Consider the following 25,912-nt stretch of genomic DNA (forward strand, 5'->3'; position numbering starts at 1 on the left):
CTTGTCTAGCAGAGGTTGGGGGGGACTCTGATGCTCTCTCCAGCAGGGATCTCAGCAGAGCCACTGGGCCTTCTGCACCCACCACCACCCCGAGGCCTGGAGAGGTGGCCAGGGCTTGGACTCAGGCTGGCCTGGCTGGAATCTGGGTCCTTCCCTTGCCTGGGTTCTTCAGACGCTCAGAGGAACCCCCACCCTGCAATTCAGAGTGAAGTTTATGCTTCCTGGTTCCGTCTGCCCTGATCCGGTGGGGACCTTCCCCATATAAGCATACAGATGTCCCTTCAGTCCCAGATCAGGTGCCCTGGATGGCACCTCCATGCCTCTGCCCAGCCTCTCTTTCCCCCTGTGTGTAGAAATCCCTGTTGTTCAGCAGGCAGCTGGAATGCTGTGCCCTCTCTGCGCCATTCCCTCCCCTCTCCTCGCAGGCCCCTTAGGGTACTGGAACTAAGTAAAGCGGGCACAGGCCTGCCTGGTCTGCCTTTGCAGGCTCCAGTTGGGGAATGGCAGTGGGGGTGTTGGGGAGGGTGGGAGAGGGCTCAGGGCAGCGCTCACAAGCCACAGACCCACCTTGGGGTGGGCCATGTGGGGCCTGGGACAGACAGAGGGGTTCAGCACTTGGGAAGCTGGGATTCTTCTTACCCCAAGAAATCACCCCTCCCCATCCCCTTCTGCATCCACTTACATTCCCAGTTCGCTGGAGGCCCCAAAGATCCTGAGCACACAACTGCCACAATTTCACAGTGGTTTTGAGAATAAGTCGCCTGTCTGCCCTGCCTGTGGTGGGCCTGCTCTGGGAACACGGATCCTGCTTGGTATGTGACAGGCACCCCACATCCCTGAGTCTGCCTAGCTGCCTGTGCAGAGCTCCCAGTGACTGATTATTGGCAGGTCCGTCCTGTAAGGTAAAATTTAAGAACTAATGACGCCACTGCAGGTGATTTTTTTTTCCTCACTGGTTTCCTAGCCTCACCAGCCCAAACCAGCTATTGAATTCTCTGGGCACTTACTCATCTACCTCAGCTGGGCCACGTCCTACTCTCCTGTATCTGGAGCCCAAGGCCCCCAGCAGGGATCAAAAGCCTTCCCATTGGCTGCAAGGGCAGCACCTTTATTAATACCAATGTTAATGCTAGCTACCATTTATGGAGTACTTGCTGTGTGCCAGTGGCACAGCCCTAAGCGCTTTATGTATGTAATCTCATTTAATCCTCAGGTTAGCCATTATGTCCGATTAGTATGGCTATTTTACACATGGGTAAACTGAGACATGGGACAATCATGTGGCTAGAAAGAGGCACTGGGAGGTCTCAAAAAAGGCAAGGCCCTTGACAACTGCCTCTTTCTGAGGCTGTTGCGCTCCTGACATGAGAGTGAGGAGGTGTGTATGAGGGCATGTGAGTATTTGGGGTGGTCAGGGAGGGCTTCCTGGAAGAAGGGCCATCGGAAATGAGATTTGAAGGATGAATGAGAATTTGGCAAATGAAAGCAGAAGGGCCAGCAGTCCTGGCCAGGAAGTGAGAGAGGCCAGAATGAGGGACTAGAAATGGCCTCAGCCTGGCTGCCTATGCAGATCGAGGTGGGGAGGAGGGAAAGAGGCCAGAGTCTCCCAGCTCTGCCTGGTCCCAACTAGGAGGCATCCTGGGCTGGAGGAGGAAGAAGTGCCACACCAGGATGCCAGACTTCTCACCCTCTGGGAGACTGGCATATGCTCTGAGGGAGCCAAGGGTCAGCAGAAAGGAAGGAAGAGAGAGCTGCCCCACATGCCCACGTTCAGGGCCCCTGGAGGGCTGAGCAGGTGCCCCTTCCATGACAGTCTTCCATGACAGAAAAATGACAGTCCCACTTCCAGCTAGACCAGCTGCTTCCTGGTTGGGAGGGACCAAGGAGAAGTGCCCTCACTTGCCTACTGAAGGCCCCCAGGAGAAGCCTTGAGGACAGGTGGAGTCAGCCTCAGGGAGGGTTTGTGTAGGGGCTCCTCATAGGTGCTAAGCTCCCCAGCCCATGTGGGTATCACACTGACCTCCTTCAGACCCAGCCCACTCCAAAGCCATCACAAAGCAGCACATGGTTAACAGCACGAGCTTTGGGGTCTGGGTTCCTGGATGGCCACTGCCACTTGCCAGCTGCGTAAGCAAGACATGTTACGTATCCCCTGGAGTTCTCATTTTCTCCAGTAAAATGGGGATGTGATAGCACTTGCCTTGCCATCAGGATTGAGTGGGGTGGTTTAAATAGCTGGTACAGAGAAGAGGTTCCTGCGATGGCAGCTATTATCCTCATCACTACTATTCTGTGGGATCAGCTGGCCATTCCTTCACACACCACATCATTTTGTGGGTTGTCGATAAGTACCAGGCCTTGTTCTGGGCACCAGGATTCCAGCTGTCCACCAAGCCCTGTCCTTGCAGAGCTCATATTCTGCTAGAGCCACGCTGCCCAATAGAAAGACAATGCAAGCCACATGTGACTTTAAATGTTCTAGGAGCCACAATAGAAAAGTGAAAAGAGACCAGGTGGAGTGGCTCACGCCTGTCATCCCAGCACTTTTAGGAGGCAGGAGGACTGCTGGAGCCCAGGAGTTAGAAAACAGCCTGGGCAACATAGTAAGACCCCCATATCTATACAAAAAATTAAAAAATTAGCCTGGCATGGTGCATGCCTGTGGTCCCAGCTGGTTGGGAGGCTGAGGTGGGAAAATTGCTTTAGCCTGTGTGGTCAGGCCTGCAGTGAGCCGTGATCACACTGCTGCTCTTCAGCCTGGGCAACAGAGTGAGACTCTGTCTCAAAAAATATCATCAGAAAAGTAGAAAGAAACAGGTGACATTCATTTTAATCATTTATTTAATCATATATCCAAAATAATATCATTTCAATATATAATCGATGTAAAAGATCAACGAGCTGTTTTACACTAATTCTTTTCAAACAGAGGCTTCTAAATCCTGTCTTTTGCCCGTAGAGCCCCTCTCACAGGTCATACTTAGCAGGCACACGTGGCAGGTGGCCTCGATTGCCACACACCTGAGAGCTGCCTGCTGACCTACTGGCATTGTCTCCCACTTGCCTTGAGGCAGGATAGTGACTTCCAGGGTCCTGGGAAGTTGACCATGGACCAAGGTTCAGTACCCACTGCAACGCTCACTCTGTGTCACCTTATGGAGTGTGTAAAGCTGATGGGGGATATTTGGCTGACGCTCTTGTCCTCTGACTTCCAGGCCAGGTGAACCGGCTGCCCTTCTTCACCAATCACTTCTTTGATACATACCTGCTGATCAGCGAGGACACACCTGTGGGTGAGTGGGGGCACGGGCTGGTGGGCATGCGGGTGGCCTGGGGTGCAATCCCTTCCTACGAGTGAAGGGGATCATATGGGTTGAGGCCATCTTCTTCCTGATTTTGGAATCTCTTTCATGGTGTTCAGAGAGGCCCCTGCCAGGATGCCTCCAGGGACCGGGCACTCAGTCCCACAGAGGGGAGCTCTGAACGTCAAACGGTTTATCACATTGAGCCTCAGATGCTCCACTCCCACTTCTGGCACTAGTGTGGATTCCTCTTGCACTTGAAGAAGCCCTTGTGAATATTTGAAGGTGGTAGCTGTTGTAGAGTTTGTTTTGTGGCCTTTGAGACTTTTCTGTGATTACTAAGTTTTCTGCATTGAGTTTGCCTGGTTTGGGAATTAGAAAAAACATGAACTATTTAGAGGGTGATTATGAGCATCTTGGTCCTCAGCCTGTCGCCCCATCACTCAGGCCTGTCCTGGTGTCTGGCCCCCCACTGATGGCCTGCCTCCTACATCTGTGGCCCTGTGGTCCTAGCTCAGCTCTTAGGACCCAGAAGCTTCTCAGGAAAGTGAGGCTGAATTGCAGGAACTGTCTTGTAGCTGTGCTGATGGGAAGGCGCCCTGCCAGTGAGCAGGCAGCCAAACAGCAGCACCTGAAAAGTGCCCACCCACCTCCACCAACAGTCCTTCTCTATCCTGTCATTCTCGCTGGTGTCCCTTTAGGGAAAGTGCCTGTCATCCGAGGCTTCTTACTCTCAGGTGTGCCTGCTCTGCATGTGCAAAGGCAGGGCTGTGTGCCAGAGGCTGAGTGCATCAGGGGTCAGCATGGTACATCTTTATGGATTATCACTTGAACTTGAAAATGAGGCAGGATGGCTTGGAGTGGGGCGGGGTATTGAGATGCTTGCCTCATAGGTCATGTACACAGTCTTTCATATAAAACCCAGTGTATGTGTGTGGTAGAGTGGATGCATAATTCTTCAACAATCTATGCTGAAGTGGGGTGCCTTACGCGGCCCAGACTCTCCCTTGCTGCCAGTAGGGGCCTGTGAGCAGCACCTTTCACTCTTCCTGGTGGAGGCTTTTTTGCAGGGGGAGGCTGGGCACAGCAGGTGTGTGTCTGGCTGTTTGTTGTGGGGATTGTCCCCACGGCCCAGTAGTGCTTTGTTCCCATGGCCTGTGAGGGGCCCTCTATGGAAACCTACTACTTCTATGGTGTCAGATCAGTGTTGTAAGGCTAGATTTGGAGTTAGGGTTTGGGGATCTGGGTGTTTGAAGGGCCCCTCAGGAAGAAGGTTCCTGCATGTTTGGAATGCCCTCTCACAGGCATAGCCCCCTTCTGGGGGTAGAGAGCATACCCATGTCCCTTGGGAACCCTGCTGAGCTGTTTGCTCCCCTCTTGATTGGGTTGGGGGATATTTGTGGGTGACTGGACTTGTAACACACTTATGTTCTTTGAATGGAATTCACCTATGACTCCTCTCTCCATCCAGACCTGGGGTGGGGCTGGCATGGAGCCAGCATGGCGGGCACACAGCACATGTGTGTAGGCAGATGGATGCACCGTTAGCAGTGTTTATCATCATTTATGTCCATTTAAATCTCATCCTCTGGGAGATCCCTTTGTGGTGGAGGGATCTTTGGGGCAGGTGGGCCACTGAGCAAAGGTGTGGCCAGTCACTAACTGACCCACCCTGCCCCTCTCAAGTGAGTGGTCCCTGCTCTGTCCCCCAGTCTGTGACCTGCATGCTGGGTCCTGAGCGTGGGGTCCTCAGAGGCCTATGTGTTGGGATGGGTTGGGGAAGGGTGGGTGTTGTGTGGCCTGAGCCGATGGTGACAAGCCTGGGCTGGATGCCCATGTGGCTAGCCCTCCAGCAGGCCCTTCTCCCGCTGCCTTCAACTCTGGCTCCTGATTGTCTTTTGCAAATGCCAGCATCGATTGGCCGCTGGGAGCAGCTCCCAGGCCTCGAGCCCTGTTAAGGCTGCACTTGGCAGTCACAGTGGGGTGGCTGTCTAGTGCCATGGGGATTGATCCCTGACTCCAGGGTGTCATAGGATTGAGTGTGGGCTCAGTGAGCTGGAAGATAGCCGTGCTTATCTCTCCAGGCAGGGGGTGGGTGCTGAGCTGGCTCAGCCCTCTCCCAGCTTCGTCCCTTCCTTTTGCATCAGGATGGGAGCAGCACAGCTTTCACCTGAAAGTTAGGAGCCCAACATCTGTTTCTCGCTGTGTGACCCTGGTCACAGCACTGCACCTCTCTGGACCTCTGTCTCCTCATTTTGACAACGAGAGGGCATTGGAAAGACGAGCTCCGTAGACTCTGGTTTGGGCAGGCTGGCTGGCCTCTGTTGTTTGCAGGCCCTTGGAGGTGACCAGCCTGGAGCCCTCTGCTGGGTGCTGGCAGTGGGTGTGGACTCAAATGGACATGGTGGGCTCCATGGGTGCAGGCCTCCCACCAGCAGGCCAGGGAGATGGGGAGGTTGAAACAGCTTGTCCAGGGGACTGGCCTTTTGCTTGCCATGGGGAGTGGGGTGGTCTAGAGACTTGTCTTTGAGACTTGGCTCTCACGATCCATTCGCTCTTTGACTTAGGATTCCAGCCTCCAAAATGGGGATGGGGTAGTCCCCTCACTGGATTGTTGGGAAGTTTGCATGCAACACCACTGCCTCCAAAGCTTCCAACCCGGGAATGCGTTGTTGTTACTGAAGCGAGAGCCCTGTGTGGCCCAGGTACAGCAGGTTGGGCTGTCTCACCAGCCATGGGCTGTCAGGGTGGACATACACACAGACCAGCTGGGTCCTGGTGGTGCTCAGTGCCAGTGGCAAGAGGCAGAGCCCAAGCCAGGCTGAACGTGTCGGCTCACCAGAGGTCAGAGTTGTGGGCATATCAAACTTCCAGCTTGAGGCCTCATTACCTGGCTTCTCCTCAGACACCCAGTGATGGTCAGCTCATAGGCCTGCAAGGCAGCTCACTCTGTGCTGTGGGATGGTTCCAGGAATAAAAAAATGCTTCCAGCTGGGCGAGGTGGCTCACGCCTGTAATCCCAGCTCTTTGGGAGGCTGAGGCGGGTGGATCATGCGGTCAGGAGTTTGAGACCAGCCTGGCCAACGTAGTGAAACCCTGTCTCTACTAAAAATACAGAAAATTAGCCAGGCATAGTGGCACATACCTGTAATCCCAGGTACTCAGGAGGCTGAGGCAGGATAATTACTTGTACCTGGGAGGCAGAGGTTGCGGTGAGCTGAGATTGTGCCCCTGTACTCTAGTCTGGGCAACAGCAAGACTCCATCTCAAAAAAAAAAAAATGCTTCCCAAGATTAACAGGAAACCTGCCTCCCTGGAATGACCCATTGGGTTTAATTCTGATTGCTGGAGCCTTATAAATTAAAAATGATAATATAACATATATGACATACTATATGTATAATATAAATTATTATAACAACAGCATTTATTGACTGTTCAAGGCAGTGTCCTAAGTGTTTTTATGCATTAATTCATTTTAAAAATTCCTTTTTAGAATCAGAGTTAGAGTTGAGGTACAAAGTGTACCTGTATGTGGCTTCTGTGAATGTGCTCTCCTGAGCTAGAGATTGAGACTTTTATCCACCCTCAACTTTCTGAGCCTTCTCGTTGTGTATGCTGTTGCCTGCATTCTAGCAGGGGCCTGTGGCCTGGGAGCAGAATGGGAGGCACAGCATGGCCGTTTGAAATCCTTTGCAGAGGCTGTGTGTTCATTGCTATCTCATCACCTATCTCAGGCTCCAATTCCCTCTGAGTAATATTCTTTTGGAAGACTGTCTACCAGCCGGAGAAGACAGAAGCCAAATGAAGTCATTAACTAGTGCTGCCTTCTCCTGGTCTGTTCACATTGTCCTCCTTACCCAGACATGCCCGCGTCCCTGCATATCTTGCTCCACACGTGAATATCAGTTGTTGGCAACAGAGCCTGCAATGGGTGGAGTGGCCCAAGGGCAGATCAGCAGCTCAGTCCCTGGTAGGCTGGTCGGCCTAACCCACACCTTGGCCCTGGCTATCAGCCCTGAATGGCCAGAGGATGCCTTTAGCATGAGGAACAGGTGCTACAGGGGTGCCATCTCCCACTTACCTCCTGAATCTACTTCTTTTTTTTTTTTTTTTTTTTGAGATGGAGTCTTACTCTGTCACCAGGCTGGAGTGCAGTGGTGTAATCTCGGCTCACTGCAGCCTCCGCCTCCCAGGTTCCAGCGATTCTCCTGCCTCAGCCTCTCGGGTAGCTGGGATTATAGGCATGCACCACCACCCCCAGCTAATTTGTTATATTTTCAGTAGAGATAGTTTTTCATCATGTTGTTCAGGCTGATCTCAAACTCCTGACCTCAGCTAATCCACCCACCTCAGCCTCCCAAAGTGCAAGGATTACAGGCATGAGCCACCGCACCTGACACTAAAACTACTTCAAATGCGCCACCAGCCTTGCTGATGTCAAGATCACCAACCGCCTCTGTGTTGCTAAATCCCATTGTTTCTTCCCAGACCTTTTGGCCTTCCATTGGTTGATCTTTTCTCTCCAGGGCACCACCCTCCCCTTCCCAGCCTCTCTGCTGGTTCCTCCCACACCTCTTAGCACCAGAGGGCCCCAGGGCTCAGCTCTTCTCTCTCCTCTCCTCATTCTTAATTCTCGTGGTGGTCCCATCTAGCCTCCTGGCTTGGACACTACCTATATACTGACAACTCCTAGCTATATTTTCTGCCTGGACCACTCTGCAGGGAAGACTCCAGACTCCCGTAGTCACCTCTCTGCTCAACATTCCTGCTTGATGTCTGAAGGGACATCTTCATCCTCTGCTTGTCCAAAGCCAGACTCCTGACCTCCCCCAAACACCTGCCTCACCGGCAGCCTTCCCCGTCTCAGCTGCGGCTCCATCCTGCCAGTTGCCCAGGCCAAAAGCTGGGACTCATCCCTGTGCCTCTCTTTCTCCCTCCCCTTCCCTCCCATCCCTCAAGACATCCTATTGGCTCTGTCTCCAAAATCATCTGAGAATCTTCTCACCCCTTGGCCTTTCCACTCTCATCACCAAGATCCAAGCCCAGTTACCCCAGCAACTTCCTCATGGCTCAGTGTTCTCCCTGACTCTGCCCTCACCTGTGCTGCAGCCTTTTCCCTCCTAGCCGTGGATGGCCCTGTCCAGCCTGAGGCAGAGCCTGCTCCAAAGCTGCTCAAGTCCCTCCCTCCCATGCAGAGAAAAGCCCGTGTTCTTCAATGGCATCCAGGCTGTTAGCAGCCCAGCACCTGCCACCTGTCAGTCCTCGCCCCCACCCCGCTGTCCCCCTCGCCAGCTCTGCTTCATCTGCGCTGGTCTCCCTCTAGTTCCCTAAGCGTGAAAGGCAAGTTCCTACCTCATGGCCTTTGCAGTTGCTGTTCCTGCTGCCTGGAACATTATGAGCCTGCACTTACCAGGTTCTTTCAGATGCCACCGCCTCTGGGTGGCCCTCCTGGGTCTCCTCGTTGGGTGTTAAGTGCTGCTCCCTTTGCTTTTTCTGAGGCCTGGCCATCCTCTCTCTTGGCCCCATGGAAATGCTGCTGTTACTCAGTTGCTCTTCTGTCTCCGCTCTTGGCCTGTGACTGCTTCCCTGTGGCCTGGCCATCACTGTGTCCCCAGGGCCCAGCCCTGTGCCTGGTGTGTGCCCAGAACTTAGGGAAGGAGTGCATGTCTGGACTTGGTGAGCATGTAGGGGAATCTTCCAAGGAAGGACCGGGGGGCTGGCCCCATGCCCCTCCCACCATGCCCTCCTGGAGCCTTAGGCCAGGCTCTCCCTCCCCAGGGCTTGTTGGGAGCACGGTGTTGGTGGCGATGGAGATGGCTGCCCAGGGAGTGGGCCCAGGAGAGCACTTTCCTGCAGATGGCACAGACGCTGTACATGCCTGTGCTTGTGAATGGCAAGGCCCGCGCTGTGCCAGGGGTCCTGTTTTTATCATCCCAGCTGCCCATCTGAGCTATATGTGGTATATTTGCTGAGGACCCTTGGGGCCCTGAACTGTGGCTGGTCCTGTGGGAGGAACACAGAGGTGGCAGCATGAAGCCTGGCTTGGAGACACTGAGTTGACCAAGTGGGTGTAGAAGGGATCCTGGAGGGCATCAAGGCCCTGGACCTTGGCCACCACCTTCATACCCCATTCACTGGGTGGGAGGGGGGCAGAGTTCCTGCCACAGTGGTAACCACCCCCAGCCAGAAGCCTCCCCAGTGCCTGCAGGAAGAACTGGAGCTCTTGATCTCAGCGAGTGGCCCCACTCTCCACAGACACCCTGCCCCCCAGCACCAACACCTCACACTGCTGTGCCCTCACCCATGCTGTTCCCTTGACCAGGGGTGCCCTTTCCCTTCCCTGCCCGACAAAGTCCTGCTCCTCTTTCAAGCTGCAGCTCAGATGTCCCTTATGCCAAGAGGCTTCCGAAGCCTCTCCAGCCTGCCCTTCTGCTGGCTTTGTCTGCATCTGTTAGCTCTCAGCATGCTCTAGCCTGGTTGTTTGTGTGGATCTTCCCATTGGACTATTAATTTTTACTTATTAATCTTATTAATATTGACATTATAATTAACGATGATTTTAGTGTCTCTGTATTATACCAGACTGTGGAGTGCTAATGTGAGCTATGGTGCCTCCTGCCCAGGCCTCTATTAGGCCCTTCAAGTGCATAGCCTCCTGTTAGATTTTGCAGTGACTGTCCTGGAGAGATGGGATGATCTGCATTTGACAGCGGAACAAGCTGGGCCTCCATCTCTGTGTCAAGCATGGTGCCCGGCACAAAGGGGGCCTCAGCAGATGCTTGATGGGTGAGTGGGCGGAGAAGTGGATGGGCGAATGGATGTCAGATGTCCTGCTGCATCCTCTTCCCGGGGCTCCCTGTCTTTCCTTTTGTCACTGGAGTTGGTACGAGTGGAGCTGACTTCCCCAGGCAGAACTCCTAGCACCCCGAAAGCATCTTGAGCCACAATTATGGTGATAATGCCATGCTAATCACCTACATGAGTAAATTAGTCTTGTCAGGAGCCATTAAGGTGGGAAACCGGGATTCATTAGGATGGATTGGTCCCAGGCAGCGCCTGGCACTGCTGCCAGTCAGCGCTGATTAATTTCTCTGCAAACTCCCATCAATGCCCAGCTGTTTCGTCTGGACCCAGGGAGAGCAATTTTCAGGTGGGCTGACCCCGCGTCAGCGGTCTCAGCAGACGGAGGAGCAGAGCTCCTGCTCCCTGCAGGAGCAGCCCCTGTGGAGTGGAGTGGGAGCCCAAGAAGGGCAGATGGTGGGCTGTGTGGGCAGCCAGCGCTCAGGGGTGGCAGCATAGACACATGCGGGCATGGAGGCTTAGGTGAGAGAGGAGTCTGGGAGGTGTCAGGGACTTTTCTGGAAATAGTTTCAGCCCCAGTGCTCGAGAAGGGATTGTCCCTCCTCCCTAAACCCTCCTTCCAGTGTCCTTTTAAAGAGGAGAAGCCATCTCTTTGAAGAGGGTAGAGAACCACAGTGGGAGAATTATTCTTCTCTTAACCAGAAGGTTGCTTAAGACTGACACAGGCGAGAGGGATTGTGGTACCCCAGAGCTGTCCCTCTGCAAGGGCTGGTGGCAAAGCCACAGGGATTGTGGGGCTAGAGGGACAGGGATGGGAGGAGTCCAGTGGCTCCCAGACATCAGCTGAGTGTGTGCTGTCTGTGTAGTTGGGGGCTTTTTGCCCACTGTATTCACAGAGGTGGTATAGCCTGGTAAATATCAGATCCATGAAAAAAATGTGGGGGGTGTTAGACAATAATAAGTGCCAAGGAGAAATAATCATCTTTGGCTGGAGTTAAGGTCGGCGGTAGACAGTGGGTTAAGAGCTTGGATTGCCCATCTTTGCCTTCACCCTCACCTGAGGTGTCCTCAGAGGACCCAGGATGGACTTGTAGTTTGAGAGCCACTGTTTTCATCAAACACTTCCACTTTGAAGATGGAGAAAATGGGGCCCAGGCTGCCTGAGTGTGATTTCCAGCTCTGCCTCTTACTAGCAGTATGCCTCACTTTCCTCTTATGCAAAATGGAAATAACGTTCAGTTTACCTCTTTGGGTTTATGTGAATATTAAGCCAGCAAATCGTAAAATCTTTAGAACTGTGTCCGGCCCATAGCAAGTGCTTAGAAATGCAAGCTGTAAATTAAACTCGCTTGCTTGCTTTTAAGCTCCTATAAACATATTTTTAAAAGGAAACCTTAATGTGTCAGACAAGCTTCCTGGTTGCCTACTGGAGAAACTGCCTCTAGCTCTAGCTGTCCATTCTATCGGAAGGCTGCTGGAGGCTCTTGGAATTGACAACAACTAAAGGACCTAGCATGGAAATTGGCCAATCTGTCCAGCCGGACACTGCTGTCACCCTCAATGAATTCTACCACTCATGGCACAGGCAGCAGTGTCCAGTTGGCCAAGCCAGCTCGAGTGTGTGTCTGCGCTCAGGCTACAAAGGGGCAGGGTCTGCCCCTCCCAGCTACACCCAATGGGAGAGTCTCCAAAAAGAGAAAAGGGCTGGGACTGACACAGCACCTCCGTAGAGAGAAAGATGTCCATTCTGCACCATCAGAGTGAAATCCCAGGGTTGAGAGACTGACTGGCTTTTCCTAACACATGTTAAAATAAATACATATGATAGTTTTTTACATTTTATGTTACTATTTTTTTTTAGAAACAGGGGGTCACTCTGTTGCCCAGGCTGGAGTGCAGTGATGTAATCATGGTTTACTGCAGCCTCGAACTTCTGGACTCAGGTGATCCTCCCACCTCAGCCTCTCAAGTAGCTGACTACAGGCTCATGCGGCAATAGCTGGCTAATTTAAAATTTTTTTTTGTAAAGATAAGAGTCTTGCTATGTTGCCCAGCCTAGTCTGAACTCCTGACTTTAAGCAATCCTCCTGCCTTGGCCTCCCAAAGCACTGGGATTACAGGGATGAGCCACTGAGCCTGGCTCTTTATTTTTAAACTTTTTATTTTGAAATAACTTTAGACTTACAGAAAAGTTGGAAATTGTACAAAAGTTCCCGTATGCCCTTCATCCATTTTCCCATAATGTTGACATCTTGCATAACCATAATACAATTATGGAAACCAGAAAAATAATATTAGTATAATACTATTAATGAGAGAGTTTATGCAAATTTCATCAACTTACCCACTAATTTTTTTTTTCTGCAGTTAAGATGACTTTTAAATTTTTTAAGTTGTGGAACTGTTTGTTTGGGCAAATGTAATCTTGCCCAAAAGTCTAGGATAGATAGATAAGATAGATAGGTGGACAGACAGATGCACATACATACTTATATTCATTCATTCAACAGAGTTTTGTTGAGTGTCTTCTATGCATCAGGCACTGTTACAGGTACTGTGCCTGTGAACGAAAGACACAAATCCCTATCCTAATGGAACTGACATTCTAGAGCGGGGAGCAGACAGGAAGCAATGTAGAAGAAAAATATACAGTATGTTCAATAGTAATAGGTGCTAAGGAAGAAGAACCATCTTTGGTGGAAATTAAAGTCAGGGGTAGCAGGGAGGGGTGAAAGAGCCTGTATTTTCCACCTGTGCGTTCACTCCCATGCTAAATCAGAGGACCCATGATAAACCCCTGGGGCCTCCTGTCAGACAGTTTGTGACCACTGCTTTAGACAAATAGTTGCACAGATGGAGAAACTGAGGTGGAGAATGGGGCATTTGCCCAAGGTCCCTGGTGAGTGACTGCTGGGGTCCAGGCTGCAGCTGCCCTGACTTCACACACCAGCTGCAGAGGGAATTGCAGGGCCTCTGCCCATGCAGTCACTGGTGCCTCTAGGCCTGGGCAAGAAGGGGCACCTTCTTGGGTTGGTGGGCTGTGAGCTCTTGTATTGAAGTTTGGAAAGGAGTCTCCCAGCTGCTGGGATCTGGGGCTAGAGTGCTTAAGGAGGGGAAGTGCGGGTAGCCTGGAGGCTTCCTGGGGCTGTTGGCAAGGGGGCTGTGGTTTTGGAGGAAAGAGGTGATCTAGTATCCATCCAGGTGATCAGTCTGGAACCAAGGGGTCCAGGGCCCTGGGCTCTTGGTGCTGTGACAGAGCAGGGATTTTTCTCTCCCTTCTGGGAGGTGGGGGGATGACTGACAACCCCCAGGAGGGCGTGGGTGCTTCTGTGTCCTTGTTTCCTCTGTGCCTTTATCAATGGAAGCATAGGCCCTCCAAGGTGATAGGACAGACTGTGCCCTCTTGAGGGTCCTTCAGGATGCATCCACTCCCCAGAGGTCCCTGTCTAGGCACACATTTGGAGCCTGTGGCAGCCCCGGCTATGGACTGCCCTTCAATGGACACCTGTGTGGGTACAGGGCGGGGCCAGTGTTTTGGATGCAGCCATAATAACACTAATGATAATGATGGTGTGCCACCTGTCATATGGGCATGCCATGAATGCCAGGCACTGAATACCTGTGCCAGGCTGTGCTGGGGGGTGAGTTAGGGACATGAACATTAGAGATAACTGGGGAAATAGTGACTAGCCTTATTACATACTTACTCTCTCCACATCAGCTGTTCATACATATTGCTTCATTGAATACTAACAGCAAAAAAGTGGATCTTACAACCCTCATTTTGCAGTTGAGGAGCAGAGGCTCAGACAGGTTAAATAACTCACACAGGGAAACACAGCTTGTATAGGGTGAAAATTGAACCTGAACCATTGCTCCCTGGCCCCAAACCCTGTGCACTTAACTACAACTCTGGGATTCTGTATGTAGGTCTTTGCTTTTAAGGAGGTCCAGTTGGGAGTGGAGAAGAGAACCAATGGTAAATGACCACCCCACACCAGGCAAGTGGGAGGCATGAACTACAGAGCCTTACTAATGCCCCGAGGAGGAAGAAACCCATCCTGGGCACAGGGACAGAGAAATCTTCACAGTAGAGGTAGCATTGTGGTTGGGTTTTAACAGGCTGAAGCTGGAGGGGAGGCATTTCACAAGAAGGTGATGGAACAGGCTGACCAGCCGTGGGGCAAGCAATTTGTGTTGTGTCTTGGATGATGGAAATAGGTTGTTGTGGTTAAAAATGAAAATAATAATGGTAATTATTTAGTACCTGTGTTTTACTAATTAGGTTACCTGCATGAGCTTGTTTAATCCTTATAGCGACGACAGGAAATCTGTTCTAGTATAATTGCCTTGTTCCAGACTCAGCAATCCAGCAGTTGTCCAAGGTCCCATAGCCAGTAAGCAGCAGAGTCAGGATTTGAATTCCTCATGTTCAGTCTCCAGTGGCCACACTTACTGCCCTGCGATGCTGCCTCCCAGGATTGTGTAGAGTCTTTCCTCAGTCTGTTACCCAGGAAAGAGCCTTAGCGGCCAAGGATCTGCATGGGAGAGGTGCTGGGTGAAGGGGCAACTGCTTCTAGGGAGGGAAGATTGGCCAGCCCAGCTTGATCTGGGAGACCAGGCCCAGTACTGGAACCAATGCCTGAATCCCAAGCCTGGCTCTGCCCCTGTGCAACCATGTGAGCTTGGGCAAGTCAATTTCGCTGTTCAACCCTTGCTTCCCTGTTTCTCAGAAGATGCATGTCCTTGTTGGATATACTATGCAGGGTAAGCAAGAATGCTGAAAATGACTTTGGGGAAAATGGATGAAAGTATGAGATTAGTCAGCTTGTTTGCTCCTGGGTCCACAGCCTTTTCCAGTGACCAGCAGTAATGAGGGTGGGGGTCTCACCCAGCTGTGCTGTGGCCAGGCAGCAGGCATCCCCTTTGCCGGGGCGGGGGCCTGTCAGATGAACCTGGCTCAGCTGTGCCATTGGGACGAGGATGTGCTGAGCTTGCAGCCAACCGGGAACACTTGGACTCCCTGGAAACTGGCGAAGGTGTAATTTACAAGAGCTGAACACTCTCCAGCTGGCTGGAAAGACAGGGGCAGGCAGAGCCGACTTTGAACTTGTCATCACTCCCCTCATCCCAGCTGTTCTTTACACCCCTCAGGGGACCTGTGAGCCTGACTGTCCAACGACAGCTTTGCCTGGAATAGGAGATCAAGTTGTTCTGTCGGCCCTTGACCAAGAAAGGGCTTGGATGGCCAGAAAGGTTGTTCCTCGGTGCAAGGATCTCCTTGAAGGTCCCCTCACCCAAGTGCCTTCCCTTCCTCCTCTCCATATCTGAGCACAGTGCACTGAGTGGGAGGCACAAGGCCTCGGTTTGAATCCCAGCTCTGCCACTTACTAGCTGTGTGACCACAGACAAGTTCCTTAACCTCTCTGAGCCTCGTTTCCCTCCTCTGGAAATGGAAATGATCATACTTGCCTGGACAACCTCACAGGGAGCTAATGAAAGAGCTTTAGAAGTGAAATAGCTGTACAAATGGTGAACAGTGTTTTTATTGAGCAATTTATCTTTAAATGCTTCCTCTTCCAAGAAGCCCTCCTTTGCATCTTTAGCAAGTATGGACTGTATCACCAGCTACTTCACCTCTCTCTGTCCCAGTTTACTCAGTTCAAAAATGGGATAATGATCACACTGCATTTACTAATAGGGTTGTAGTGAGAAGTAAATAAGTTAATTAAAGTAAGATTAAAATAATCCTTTTTTTTGAGTGGGGGAGATAGGGTCTTGTTCTGTCACCCAGGCTGGAGTGCAGTGGCAAGATCATAGCTCATTTTAACCTCGACCTCCTGGGCCCAAGTGATCCTCCCACCTCAGCCTCCCAAGTAGCTGGAACCACAGGTGTGTTCCACCACACCTGGCTAATTGTTTTTTAATATTTTTTGGTAGAGATGGGGATCTCCCTGTGTTGCTGAGGCTGGTCTTGAATCCTGAGCTCAAGCAATCCTCCCACCTTGGCCTCCCAAAGTGGGGGCATGAGCTACCATGCCTGGCTAAGTCAGGCATTTTAAACTGTGCTTGGCACATAGTAAGCACTAGTAGAAGTTAACTATTATTATTTGTGGTGGTGCTGTTATTGACCAGTACTTTTTCCAACTAGATGAGAAGCAACCTGGGGACAGGAATGATATGCTATGTGGCCAAAGGCCACTGTGCTGCCACGTAAATATGTGATGTGGTTTGATGCGTTACTCTTGCAGGGGACATTTTCACTCTATAGGTGGAAGAGGCCTAGAAGCTCCTGGGCCCACCTCCCAGCCTGACCAGGAATCCCCTTGCCACAGCTGCCTGCCAACAGGGGGTGCAAGCACTGGTGGGCCCTTGCAGCAGCGGGCAACTCTACATCTCACCAGGCAGTGAGCACCACCTGCTACTGATAGGCTGGCTGCCTCCTGCTGTTCCTGCCCCTCAGGGGAGCTCCCTGGAGGCAGCCTGTTCCTCTTTATACGGTGGCTGTCCAGGCTCTGCAGGGCTTTCCCAAGTCTGCTCTTCTTTATTCTAGAGGTGGCCAGCTCTTATAGCTGGTCATCATCCTCAAGACAGACTTGGCCCACCTTCTCCCTCCTGGTCACCTTCCTGTGTTCCAGAAGCTGTGTTAAGGGCATTTTGTGTGCCTCACTCATTTAATCCTCACAGTCCCCTATGAAGAAGGTAGTTATGGAGCCCATTTTACAGACAAGGAAACTGAGGCTTAGAGAAGTTGCTGCCCACCCAAGGGCTTATAGGCATTAAGCTGCCGAGCTGAATTCAAGCCCACATGTCTGTCTGTCTCTCCATAACCAATGCTCTACTCTTCTTGCACAGATCAGAGTGGATGAAGAGGAGAATCTTCCAGCCCTGGGGCTGGTACAGGGTCCCCACCCACCATCTTCCTCCCTTGCCTTCATAACACAATGGACAAAGGGCACAAGATCCTCCAACCTTATTCTCCTCTGGTCCTGTGCCCTGGTGTCGTAGCACTGCCTGTGGGCCCTCCTTTCCTGGGCTTGGCAGCAGGACCGTGTGTGGCGGGAATGCGAGCACTTGCTAGGATTGATTTGGCCTTTGAAAGGATAATTCAAGATGAATATGCTGGCGTCCGACTGGAGTGAGATGGAGAGATTATTGAGTGTTGAACCTGCTTTGCCGCATCGGCTGCTTTATGAGCTCTCTAGAGAAACCCTATGTTGTAGATAACTCAGGCCTGACGGGCAGGGAGCGGTGTTTGTCTCCCACACTCCCAGGTGAGCAGTCTGACAGGCACCCTGCTTGCCCCACCTGGGAGCCAAGAATCAGCTTCCAGTCTCATCGTGGTGCCAACCTTTGTCCCTCCCACCCTGTCATCCCAGCCCCATCTCTTGCCCTGTGCTGCTCCCAAATGTGGAGTAGGGGCAGTGGTGCCTGGCTGGTGGGTCCCTGGCTCCAAGCTGCCTTGGACAGCCCAGGAAGAGCGGAGGGGAGTGGGCAGAGCCTGTAGACACATCTCTTTGGTTTCTGACACCTGTCTCCCCAACAGGTATCCCAGCCTGGTCACTAGGGTCACCACCTCTGCATGTTCTCAGGGATATCAGAAAGGATCCATAGTGCAGGGACTTAGTACACTATTGGGAAACTTAGGACGCACAGGGGCACAAGGCCAGGGGAACAAAGCCCTTCGTGGGGACTTGGCAGCTCAACTCAGCTCAACTCTGGCCACCCTGGGTGTTTGCCCTAATCAGCCACTGCTCCCTCCACCCCTGCCACCCCACGGTATTCTAGGATCAGGGGTGGAAACAGGGAAGAGACCAAACCATGAACTCTTTGAGGGCTGGGCCCACGTCTTCGAGCCTTGTTGGGTGGGATCGCCTGTAGCGTCCAGCACACTGGCAGTGAACATCATGGCCTTCCTCCCTCGGAGTCTCCTAGGGGCCTGGCAAGAGGTGTGGCACACGGACGGGGCCAGTTCTATGGGTGATGCCTTAAGTATCTGTCAGCCCACAAGACATCCATCCTGGTCCGCAACAGCCTTAGGAGCGGGGAGCCTTTTCTCCAGGAGAGGTGTCTGGAAAGGGAATGACAGGAGATACGAAGGGACAGTAGGGGCCTCCCCACAGCGGGAGTCTGGAGAACAGCTCTGGGGTGATCCTGAACAGACATTGCCCAGCGGGGTGGTGCACCAGCCTTCTGTCATCTTTTACACGGTTCACGTCTCCTTCATGTTTGTTCACCTCTGTGTGTGGTCCGTCACCTCATAGGACAGTGCGGCTGCAGCAACTTGAGCTGACAGTGGCTTGCAAGCTCTGTGCCCTGTTCCCACACATTAGGTCCTCATCCCAACCCCGAAGGCCACCCTCACCTCCACTTTATAATGAGGAAAAGCTAGTGACTTGTGAGTGCTCATTACACGTCAGCACCCAGGTTTCAACCCAATAGTCCAACCCCTGGGGTATGGGCTCGTGTTGGCAGTGCCTGGCTTCCTAGATAAGCTGCTTCAGCTCTTCCAGCCTCAGTTTCCCCATCTTATAAACTGAGAATAACAGGCCTCTCCCATTCCATTTCTTTCCTTCCACTGGCAGTCATTGAACTCCTGGGAGCCTCAACCCCATGGAGGGCTTGTGACAGCACAGATTGCCAGCCATGCCCCTGATGTTTCTGATTCAGTAGGTTCAGGATGGGGCCCGGGAATCTGCATTTCCAAGAAGTTCTCAGGTCATATTGCTGCAGCTGCTGGTCTGGGAAACCCACTTAGGACTGGTGCCCTGGCCATGTGGCTTCCCAGCCTCCGGAATTGGCTCTGTGAGTCTAGGGTGAGTCCTCCATCACCTGCCTGGTCAGCTCCTGGCAGCACCTGCCCTTTGAGCAGTATGCTGGGCTTGGGGACCTGCCTGGTCGTTTCTCGGGTCCCCCGCCTGAGACATCGCCTGTGTCTCTGAAGCTCAGCTGGGTCTCATGATCGGGTAGCAGATGTGCGAATTAAGAGGGGGCTCATGGGGGAGAACAGGCCCAGGAGCTGAGATGTTGCGGTGCCCAGTGCAGTTCACTCCCCCTCCACCCTGCCTTGTGTGTTTACACAGAGTGGCCCGTGCAGCAGCGGACATAATTACTCCTGACGGGCTTCATTAAAGGCTCTGGAGCAATTTACAGTCAATTAAGGAAAAAGGAGCTGTTTCCCTCTTCAAGTGCCCCACCACCACCTGCTTTAGAGGGAGCCCTGCTGGGGCTGTGGGTCAGGTGGAAGTGGGGCTTCAGGGAGGAGGAGGAGGAGGAAGATGGGTGAGGCTTCTGAAGCCAGTGAACCCACTGTCCTCAGGAGTGAATGGCTAAGCCACCGGTCACCAGAGCTTGATGGAATACTCGCAGTGCAGCGTGAAAGGCCACGTGCCACAAAGCGCTCTGTGCCCTGGCTCTGCCCTGACGCATGAGGAGGCCTGGGGCAGTTCTGTTACCTCTCAGAGCCTCACTTCTCTTACCTGTCAGATGGGGCTGGTCAAGCATTCTCTGCAGAGCTATTCTGATTGTTTATTGAAATAATAAACGTGTCCAGCAAGGGCCTGCTCCCCACCAGGTGCTCAGTGATTGGGATGGCAACTCCTGTTGTACCTGGGGAGCGTCACCTGCCCCTGCCTGCACAGGTGCTTTCCAGAAGCAAAGGCTATTCACATGTCAATAGTCCTAGGTCTGCCCCAGTCCCCACTCCATCTTGAGACATGGGCAACCAGAAGACATGCATGGGAGTTCCTCTTTGGGCCAGGCCTCCACCCTTAGAGAGCCTGGGTCCAGGAGTGAACAACTTCTTCATTGGACTAAAGCCCAATTTGGGAAAATTAAAATGCTTACCGGCTGCATTTCCCCCATCTAAAATGAAAATCACCTCATCAAATGTCTTGGGAAGGGGGCATATGTTTTCCACAACCCAGATTACCTACTTGATTGACTAGAAATGTGTCAATGAGAAAACTGGTACTGCTTCTTAGCTCCCAAAATATAAATATCTGAGTGTATTTGAGAAGTGGCAGTAAAGAGGCCATGTTCTGAAATTAGATTGGGACCATATTGAGAAGGCAGGCTGCCTGGGAGCCCAAGGGTTCCTGTCCCTGCTCCAGCCTGGTGCCCTCATTTGGTGAGATGGTGCATGACACGTGACATATGCCCAACACAGAGCCTGGCACACCATCAAGGCCAGTAAATCCCAGCCTGCCCGCACCCGGCTGCCAAGAACTGTGTTCCTTCCCTGAAATCCAATTATTTTCTGCCCAGTCCTCTGCCCATTAAAAGAGTAATGAAGAATGGGTTGAGGGCCACCCCCCTACCCCTGCCATTCCTCCCACTCCGGGAGGCATCTTTCTCGGCAGCCCCTCTCTGGGTCCCCAGAGCACTGGGAGAGGGAGTGCGCAGCAGGGATGGTCAAAGGGAGGGTGGGGGAAATTAGTATTCCCTTACCTGCCAGCTCTCCTGCCAGGGTTTTCTCATCTGTAAATTAGGACAGTGACTCTCTTGTTACCAAGCATCAGTGGGTGTGAAGTTCCCTGGGTGTCTGAGAACCAGGACCCAGAGATCAAAGACGTCTTCATGGTAGAACATCACCTGTTTTGCCTGACATTTGTCGGTAGAGTTCCTCATTCTCTGTCTCTCCATCGGGGCAGGGTCCTGCCATCAACAGATCAGAACCCAGGCCTGCTGGGGTTGCCAACACTGGCCACTTCTTTGTAAGGAAGGTGTAGATGTTTTCTAAGCATTACCCTACCTTTGGAGTCCCCATTAGAATATTTTCATTGAATCAACACCTATAGTACTTGCTCTCCATCCATAACTACTATAAGCTCTTTTAATCCTTGTGACAACCCTGTGAGGAAAGCACAATTATTATTCCCATTTTATAGATGGGAAAGGGAGGCAAACAGAGTTGAAATGACTTGCCCAAGACTATGCAGCTAGTGAGTGGGAGTGGGACTGGGATTTGAACTTGGGCCGTCTGGCATCAGGACCTATCCTTTTAACCAACGTGTTCTGCTACCTGCTAATAACCATAATGACAGAGTAATAGCAGCACTTGGTTATTGAGCACCTATGAGGTGCCAGGTGCTTTGTATACATTATTGCATCAGATCTTTATGATAACCCATTATGTAGATATTTATGTCCGCCTCTGTGTGGTAGATGAGGAAACTGAGGCTCAGAAAGAACAGTGAATTTGCCCATGGTCATAGAACTAGTTAACAGTGAAGCCAACACTGAAATCCAAGGCAGCCTGTCTGTGTCTCCCTGCCTGCAGGGATGGAGAAGATGGTCCAGCAGTCATTCCCCCACTGGTCCTGCTGTGCTTCCTGGATGCTCTGGCTCCAGGAAAGAGGGGTCTTCTGAGGCCCACCAGGTATCAACGATAATGACTTGTCTCATCTGGAAGCAATTCTGCTCAGCCCCACTATGCTGGAGCCTGGGTAGATGATTTGCCGTCACAGTTCCCAGTGATGCCAGTGTTGGGGTGGTGGGAATGGGCTGGAGGGAGTGAGAGTGAGTGGGCAGAGCAGAACAACAGGCCTCCTGCAGATGACTGGCCCAGCTCATGTGTTTCCATGTGCCTCTTACTGGTGTCAGCTAGATCTCTTTACCAGTTAAATCAAACACTAATGACAGGAAAGTAAGTTCTGTGAAGTCTCATACTTGACACTCCTGAGTTCAAATCCCCCTTTCTCCTGTTCTGACTGTGTCTCATAGCATTCATGAGAGCTGTCACTTATGGAGGGCCAACTAGGTGCTAGGACTCTATATGCATGATCTCATTCAGTCCTCACAGCAACCCAGGATGAAGTCGCAGTGATTCTATCCCCACTTATTTCAGTGTGAGATACTTCAGGCATGCAGAAAAGTCTAGAGCTGATATAGTAGCCACTAGCCACATGTGGCTCTTTAAATGCAAATTAATTACAATTAAACAATTGCGTAGAGTTCACAGTTCTCACTCACACTGCCTCATTGCAGGTGTTGGGCAGCCACATGTTGAGTGGCTATTGTATTGGACATTGTGATAGAGAATGTTTCCATGATGGCAGTGAAGTCTGTTGCACAGTGCTGGTGTAGAGTTGTATTTTATAAAAGAGAAACAGACCCAGTTGCCTGCCCAGAGTGACTCATCTGGGGGCAGGCAGCCCCTGAAGGAGCTCCTATGGTCTTAACAGCTGTTCTCAATGCCTGGCTGTCATCCCCTATCCATAGGACAAAGAACATTCTCTCTAGGTAGCCACGAGGCACTTGAGGTACAAAGAGGCAGTGTGACCTCCCCAAGGTCGAGAGGCTGGAGTCGCCTGCATAATAGAAACGGCCCTGAGCCATCCAGTGCCACTGGGTGGTCTGGACCTCTGGCTGAGCTAGCACAAAGTGGGATGGGGTCCCGTGGCTGATGGGCTCACCCCTCGGCCAGAGGCAGCCCTGCCGGCCGTGAATTTTTACAGCTGTTTACCTGATGCCATTCCATCCAGGAATGAAATAACTCTCCCCACAGCCACTATGAATTCTTTGCTTCCCTGGGAAAAAAACAGCCCCCGTGATTGGAACATTGTCTGCAGTCCTGTCAGGTAGCCGTGCTGAGTGACAGGTGAGAGAAAGCAAACGGCCCAAAGCCATTACCCTCTTACTTCAGTGGAGTTGGAAAAAATAGTCATAAATTAGTGCCGGGTACTGAACAAGGGGAGAGGGAGAAAACACAAGAAAGAAAAAAACATCCTCCCTAGAAAGTCATAATTTTTCTCTGGAGGGTGGGAGGAATAGGATGTTTGGAAGGTGGTGTCTCAGAAGAGCCTGTGCGTCACCCTGGCCCGTGCTGGGCGGCTCTTGCTGCTGCTCCCTGGGGGACTGTGTCAGTGTGGGGCGGGACATTTGGAAAAGCAAGAGGGACTTTGCTTCCTCTCACCCACTCCAGGGCCACCTCTTGCAGGGGCTATGCCCTGTGTGTGTGTAGGTGTGTGTCTGAGAAAGGGAGAAGGTGTGGGTGTACGTGCATGCCTGTGTGTGTGCCTGTGCACACATGTGTATGAGCATGTGAAGTGTGTCCCTGTTCACATGCATACACATATGTTAGCATGTCTCTGCCCACATATGTGAGCATGTATACCTGCCCACGTGTGATTCCCTGCCCATGTGTATGAGCATGCATGTGTGTATGGACCAGCTCAGGTGTGTGCATGTGTGTCCCTGCCCATGTGTGTGATAGTGAGAGTGTGTATACCTGCTCGTGTGTGAGTCCCTGCCCATGTGTATGAGTGCATGCACATGCATGTGAGAGTGTGTGTGTGCCCCACCTCACAGAGGCGTGTGTGTCCCTGCTGGTGTGGGAGAATGTGTGTGCCTACCCACGTGTTTGTCCCTGAACGTGTGTGTATGTGTGCATGTGTGACTGTGTCCCTGCCTCTGTGTATATGAGTGTGTGAGTGTGCCCCTGCCCATGTGTGTGTGAGTGTATCCTTGCCTGTGTGTGTGTGTGCATGTGTGAGTGTGTCCTTGCCCACATTTGTGTGTGTGTGTGTGTGTGTGTGTGTACTGATGTATCTATGGGGTGATGTCCTGCTTACAAACACACCTCTGCCTTCTTGCATGGTATGTGTTTAAGAGTGTGTGACTTCACCTTTATTTCATACTTTGCTTCTTCTGTATATTTGTAGCAACCCACACGGAACATCTCCGCCCATTGACAAGGCAGCATGAAGGGTGTGTGCGCATGCACGCATATATCCATAGGGCTGCAGACTGCTTTGGAGGCTGCTGTTCATTACGAGGCTGGAATCTAAGGAGAGCAAAAGACAGCTCGTGAGCCCTGCAGGGATGGGTGTGCTCTGCTCAGGGTTGTCATTACTTAAAGGATATTGCCTCTATTTTCTTTGTGAAGCCAAAGGTGTTTCTCTGCGGAGGATGCTAGCAGGAGCTGCGAGGAGGGGCTGGGCACAAGGCTGAATGGCTCCACGAGCCCCTTTGGAGACCCCAGAAGGAAGAGCGAAGGACCACCTGGGCATGGGCTGCTGGGTCCTAAGACCTGAACCTCAGTTCAGTGTATTAATTGTACAGACGTAAATGTGTGAACTTGAATGAGAACATTTTGTAGGTGATAATATATGCCAGTGGTTCTCAAGCTTCTGCATACATGAGAATCTTCTGGAAGCCTTGCTCAAACAGATGGCTAGGTCCCATCCCCAGAGTTATGGTTGAGTAGGTCTGAGGTGAGGCCTGAGAACTGGTATTTCTAAGAAGCTTCCAGACGATGGTGATGCTGCTGGCTGGAGAACCCACTTTGAGAACTATCGATGCACACCTCCGACAAATCCTTTAACACACCCCCAGCCTGTAAGGTTGAGTGGGAGGCAGTGTGCCGTAGTGGTTAGAAGCAGAGGTGAAGAGCACAGGAGCTGACTGGGGGGTTCAGATCTGACTCTGCCACCACTACCTGTGTGCCTTTACGCAAGGTTCTTAACCTCTCTGTGCTGGGGCTTCCTCATCTATGAAGTGTGGAGGATTATCATATCTACTGCAAAGGGCTGGTATGCAGAAACTTAGTGCGTGTAAAAAGCTTAGACTAGTGCCTGGCACCGAGACAGCATTATGTGTATTGGCTCGTATTATTATCCCCACTGTGCAGAGGAGCAAACCCAGGTCACACTTTAAGTTAGGGCAAAGCTAGAATGAGAACCCGGGTCCCATGACTCCCAGCCAGTGCCTCTGCTGCCTGCTTCTCCCACCCTATGGTCCTCAACTCCGCTTTCTGGAAGCCCCTTGGTTCCAGTGTCCCTCTGGCCTACCCAAGAGGATGCTTCCTGAGCCTCCCTTCGTGGGGAAGAGGGGGGCAGACACTTACTTCTTCCCTCTTGGAGAGAAAGTGGGGGTGAAACAAACCCTGATGGAAGCTCTGAGCTCCGCCCCAATTCACACGCTCGTTGCTGTGCACTGGTAACCTGGTCCCCTGTCCTCTGTCCCCAGCTTCTCTAGCTCTGCCAGTGAAGCTCCTGACTCTGCCAAGCCCTATAACTGCCAAAGTTGAGACTTGATGGCAAGAAAGAGAGTATGACAAGACAGGGTCCCACTGTGGGGCACTTAAGCCAAATCCTTAACACTTGAACTTGAGCCTAGGTAATGGTGAGCCATGGCAGGTGCTTGGACATGATCAATGGGGGTCTTTGAAGCATTGCTCTCTTGGTGTCACTCCTCAGCTCAGAAATCTTCAGTGACTGTGACTGCCCACACATCAATCCCAGGCTCCTTGACTTACCAGGCCAGGCCATCTGTATTAGGATCCATGATCCATGATCCTTGCAGCTGTGTGGATGCTTGGTCCCCTAAAAAGATCTGCTATCATATTCCACACTTTCTAAGGGCCATCCTGTTGTACAGTTCCATGCAGTATGGCCAGGCTGCACTTACCCTGCCCTGCTCAGCTCTGGCTTCTGTCACCTTGTCCCTGCTAGGTGCTCTTACACAAAATCGTCCCTGCTCTGTGGCTGGAAGTGGTGTCTGGCACCTCAGCTTTGGGGAGCTCACGATTCCTACACCCTCCCTTGGTTTATGGTGATTTGTGGCCCTCTTAGCTTGAACACTGGTTCCTAGTAAACACACTCCCTGCATAGTTCCTGTACCCTTCTTCCAGGACCTGGCAGGAGGCAGGGCAGGGGTGAGGCAGGTACCTTACTCCATGCACGCCTCTGTTCCTCATCTACTCCAGGACACCCTCCTCCCTCCCAGTCTTCAGTATGTGACTGCCCTCACACTGGCTCTCAGGAGCTGTCTTTCAGCCAGGCTCTTTCTCTGTGGGCCTGAGG

At 51.9% G+C, this 25,912-nt stretch overlaps 1 protein-coding gene across 1 annotated transcript in view; it reads left to right on the plus strand.

The window, feature by feature from the left end:
- Nucleotides 1-25,912, plus strand: part of CDH23 (cadherin related 23) — a 421,218-nt gene that overhangs the window by 46,499 nt on the left and 348,807 nt on the right. The window contains exon 3 of the mRNA XM_064374253.1: nucleotides 3,216-3,293. Coding sequence (XP_064230323.1) covers nucleotides 3,216-3,293 — 78 coding nt within the window. The remainder of the gene's footprint in view (nucleotides 1-3,215; nucleotides 3,294-25,912) is intronic.

This window comes from Aotus nancymaae, unplaced genomic scaffold (assembly GCF_030222135.1).
Source record: "Aotus nancymaae isolate 86718 unplaced genomic scaffold, 86718_ANA_hifiasm-v0.15.2.pri h1tg000010l, whole genome shotgun sequence".
Classification (NCBI taxonomy): domain Eukaryota; kingdom Metazoa; phylum Chordata; class Mammalia; order Primates; family Aotidae; genus Aotus; species Aotus nancymaae.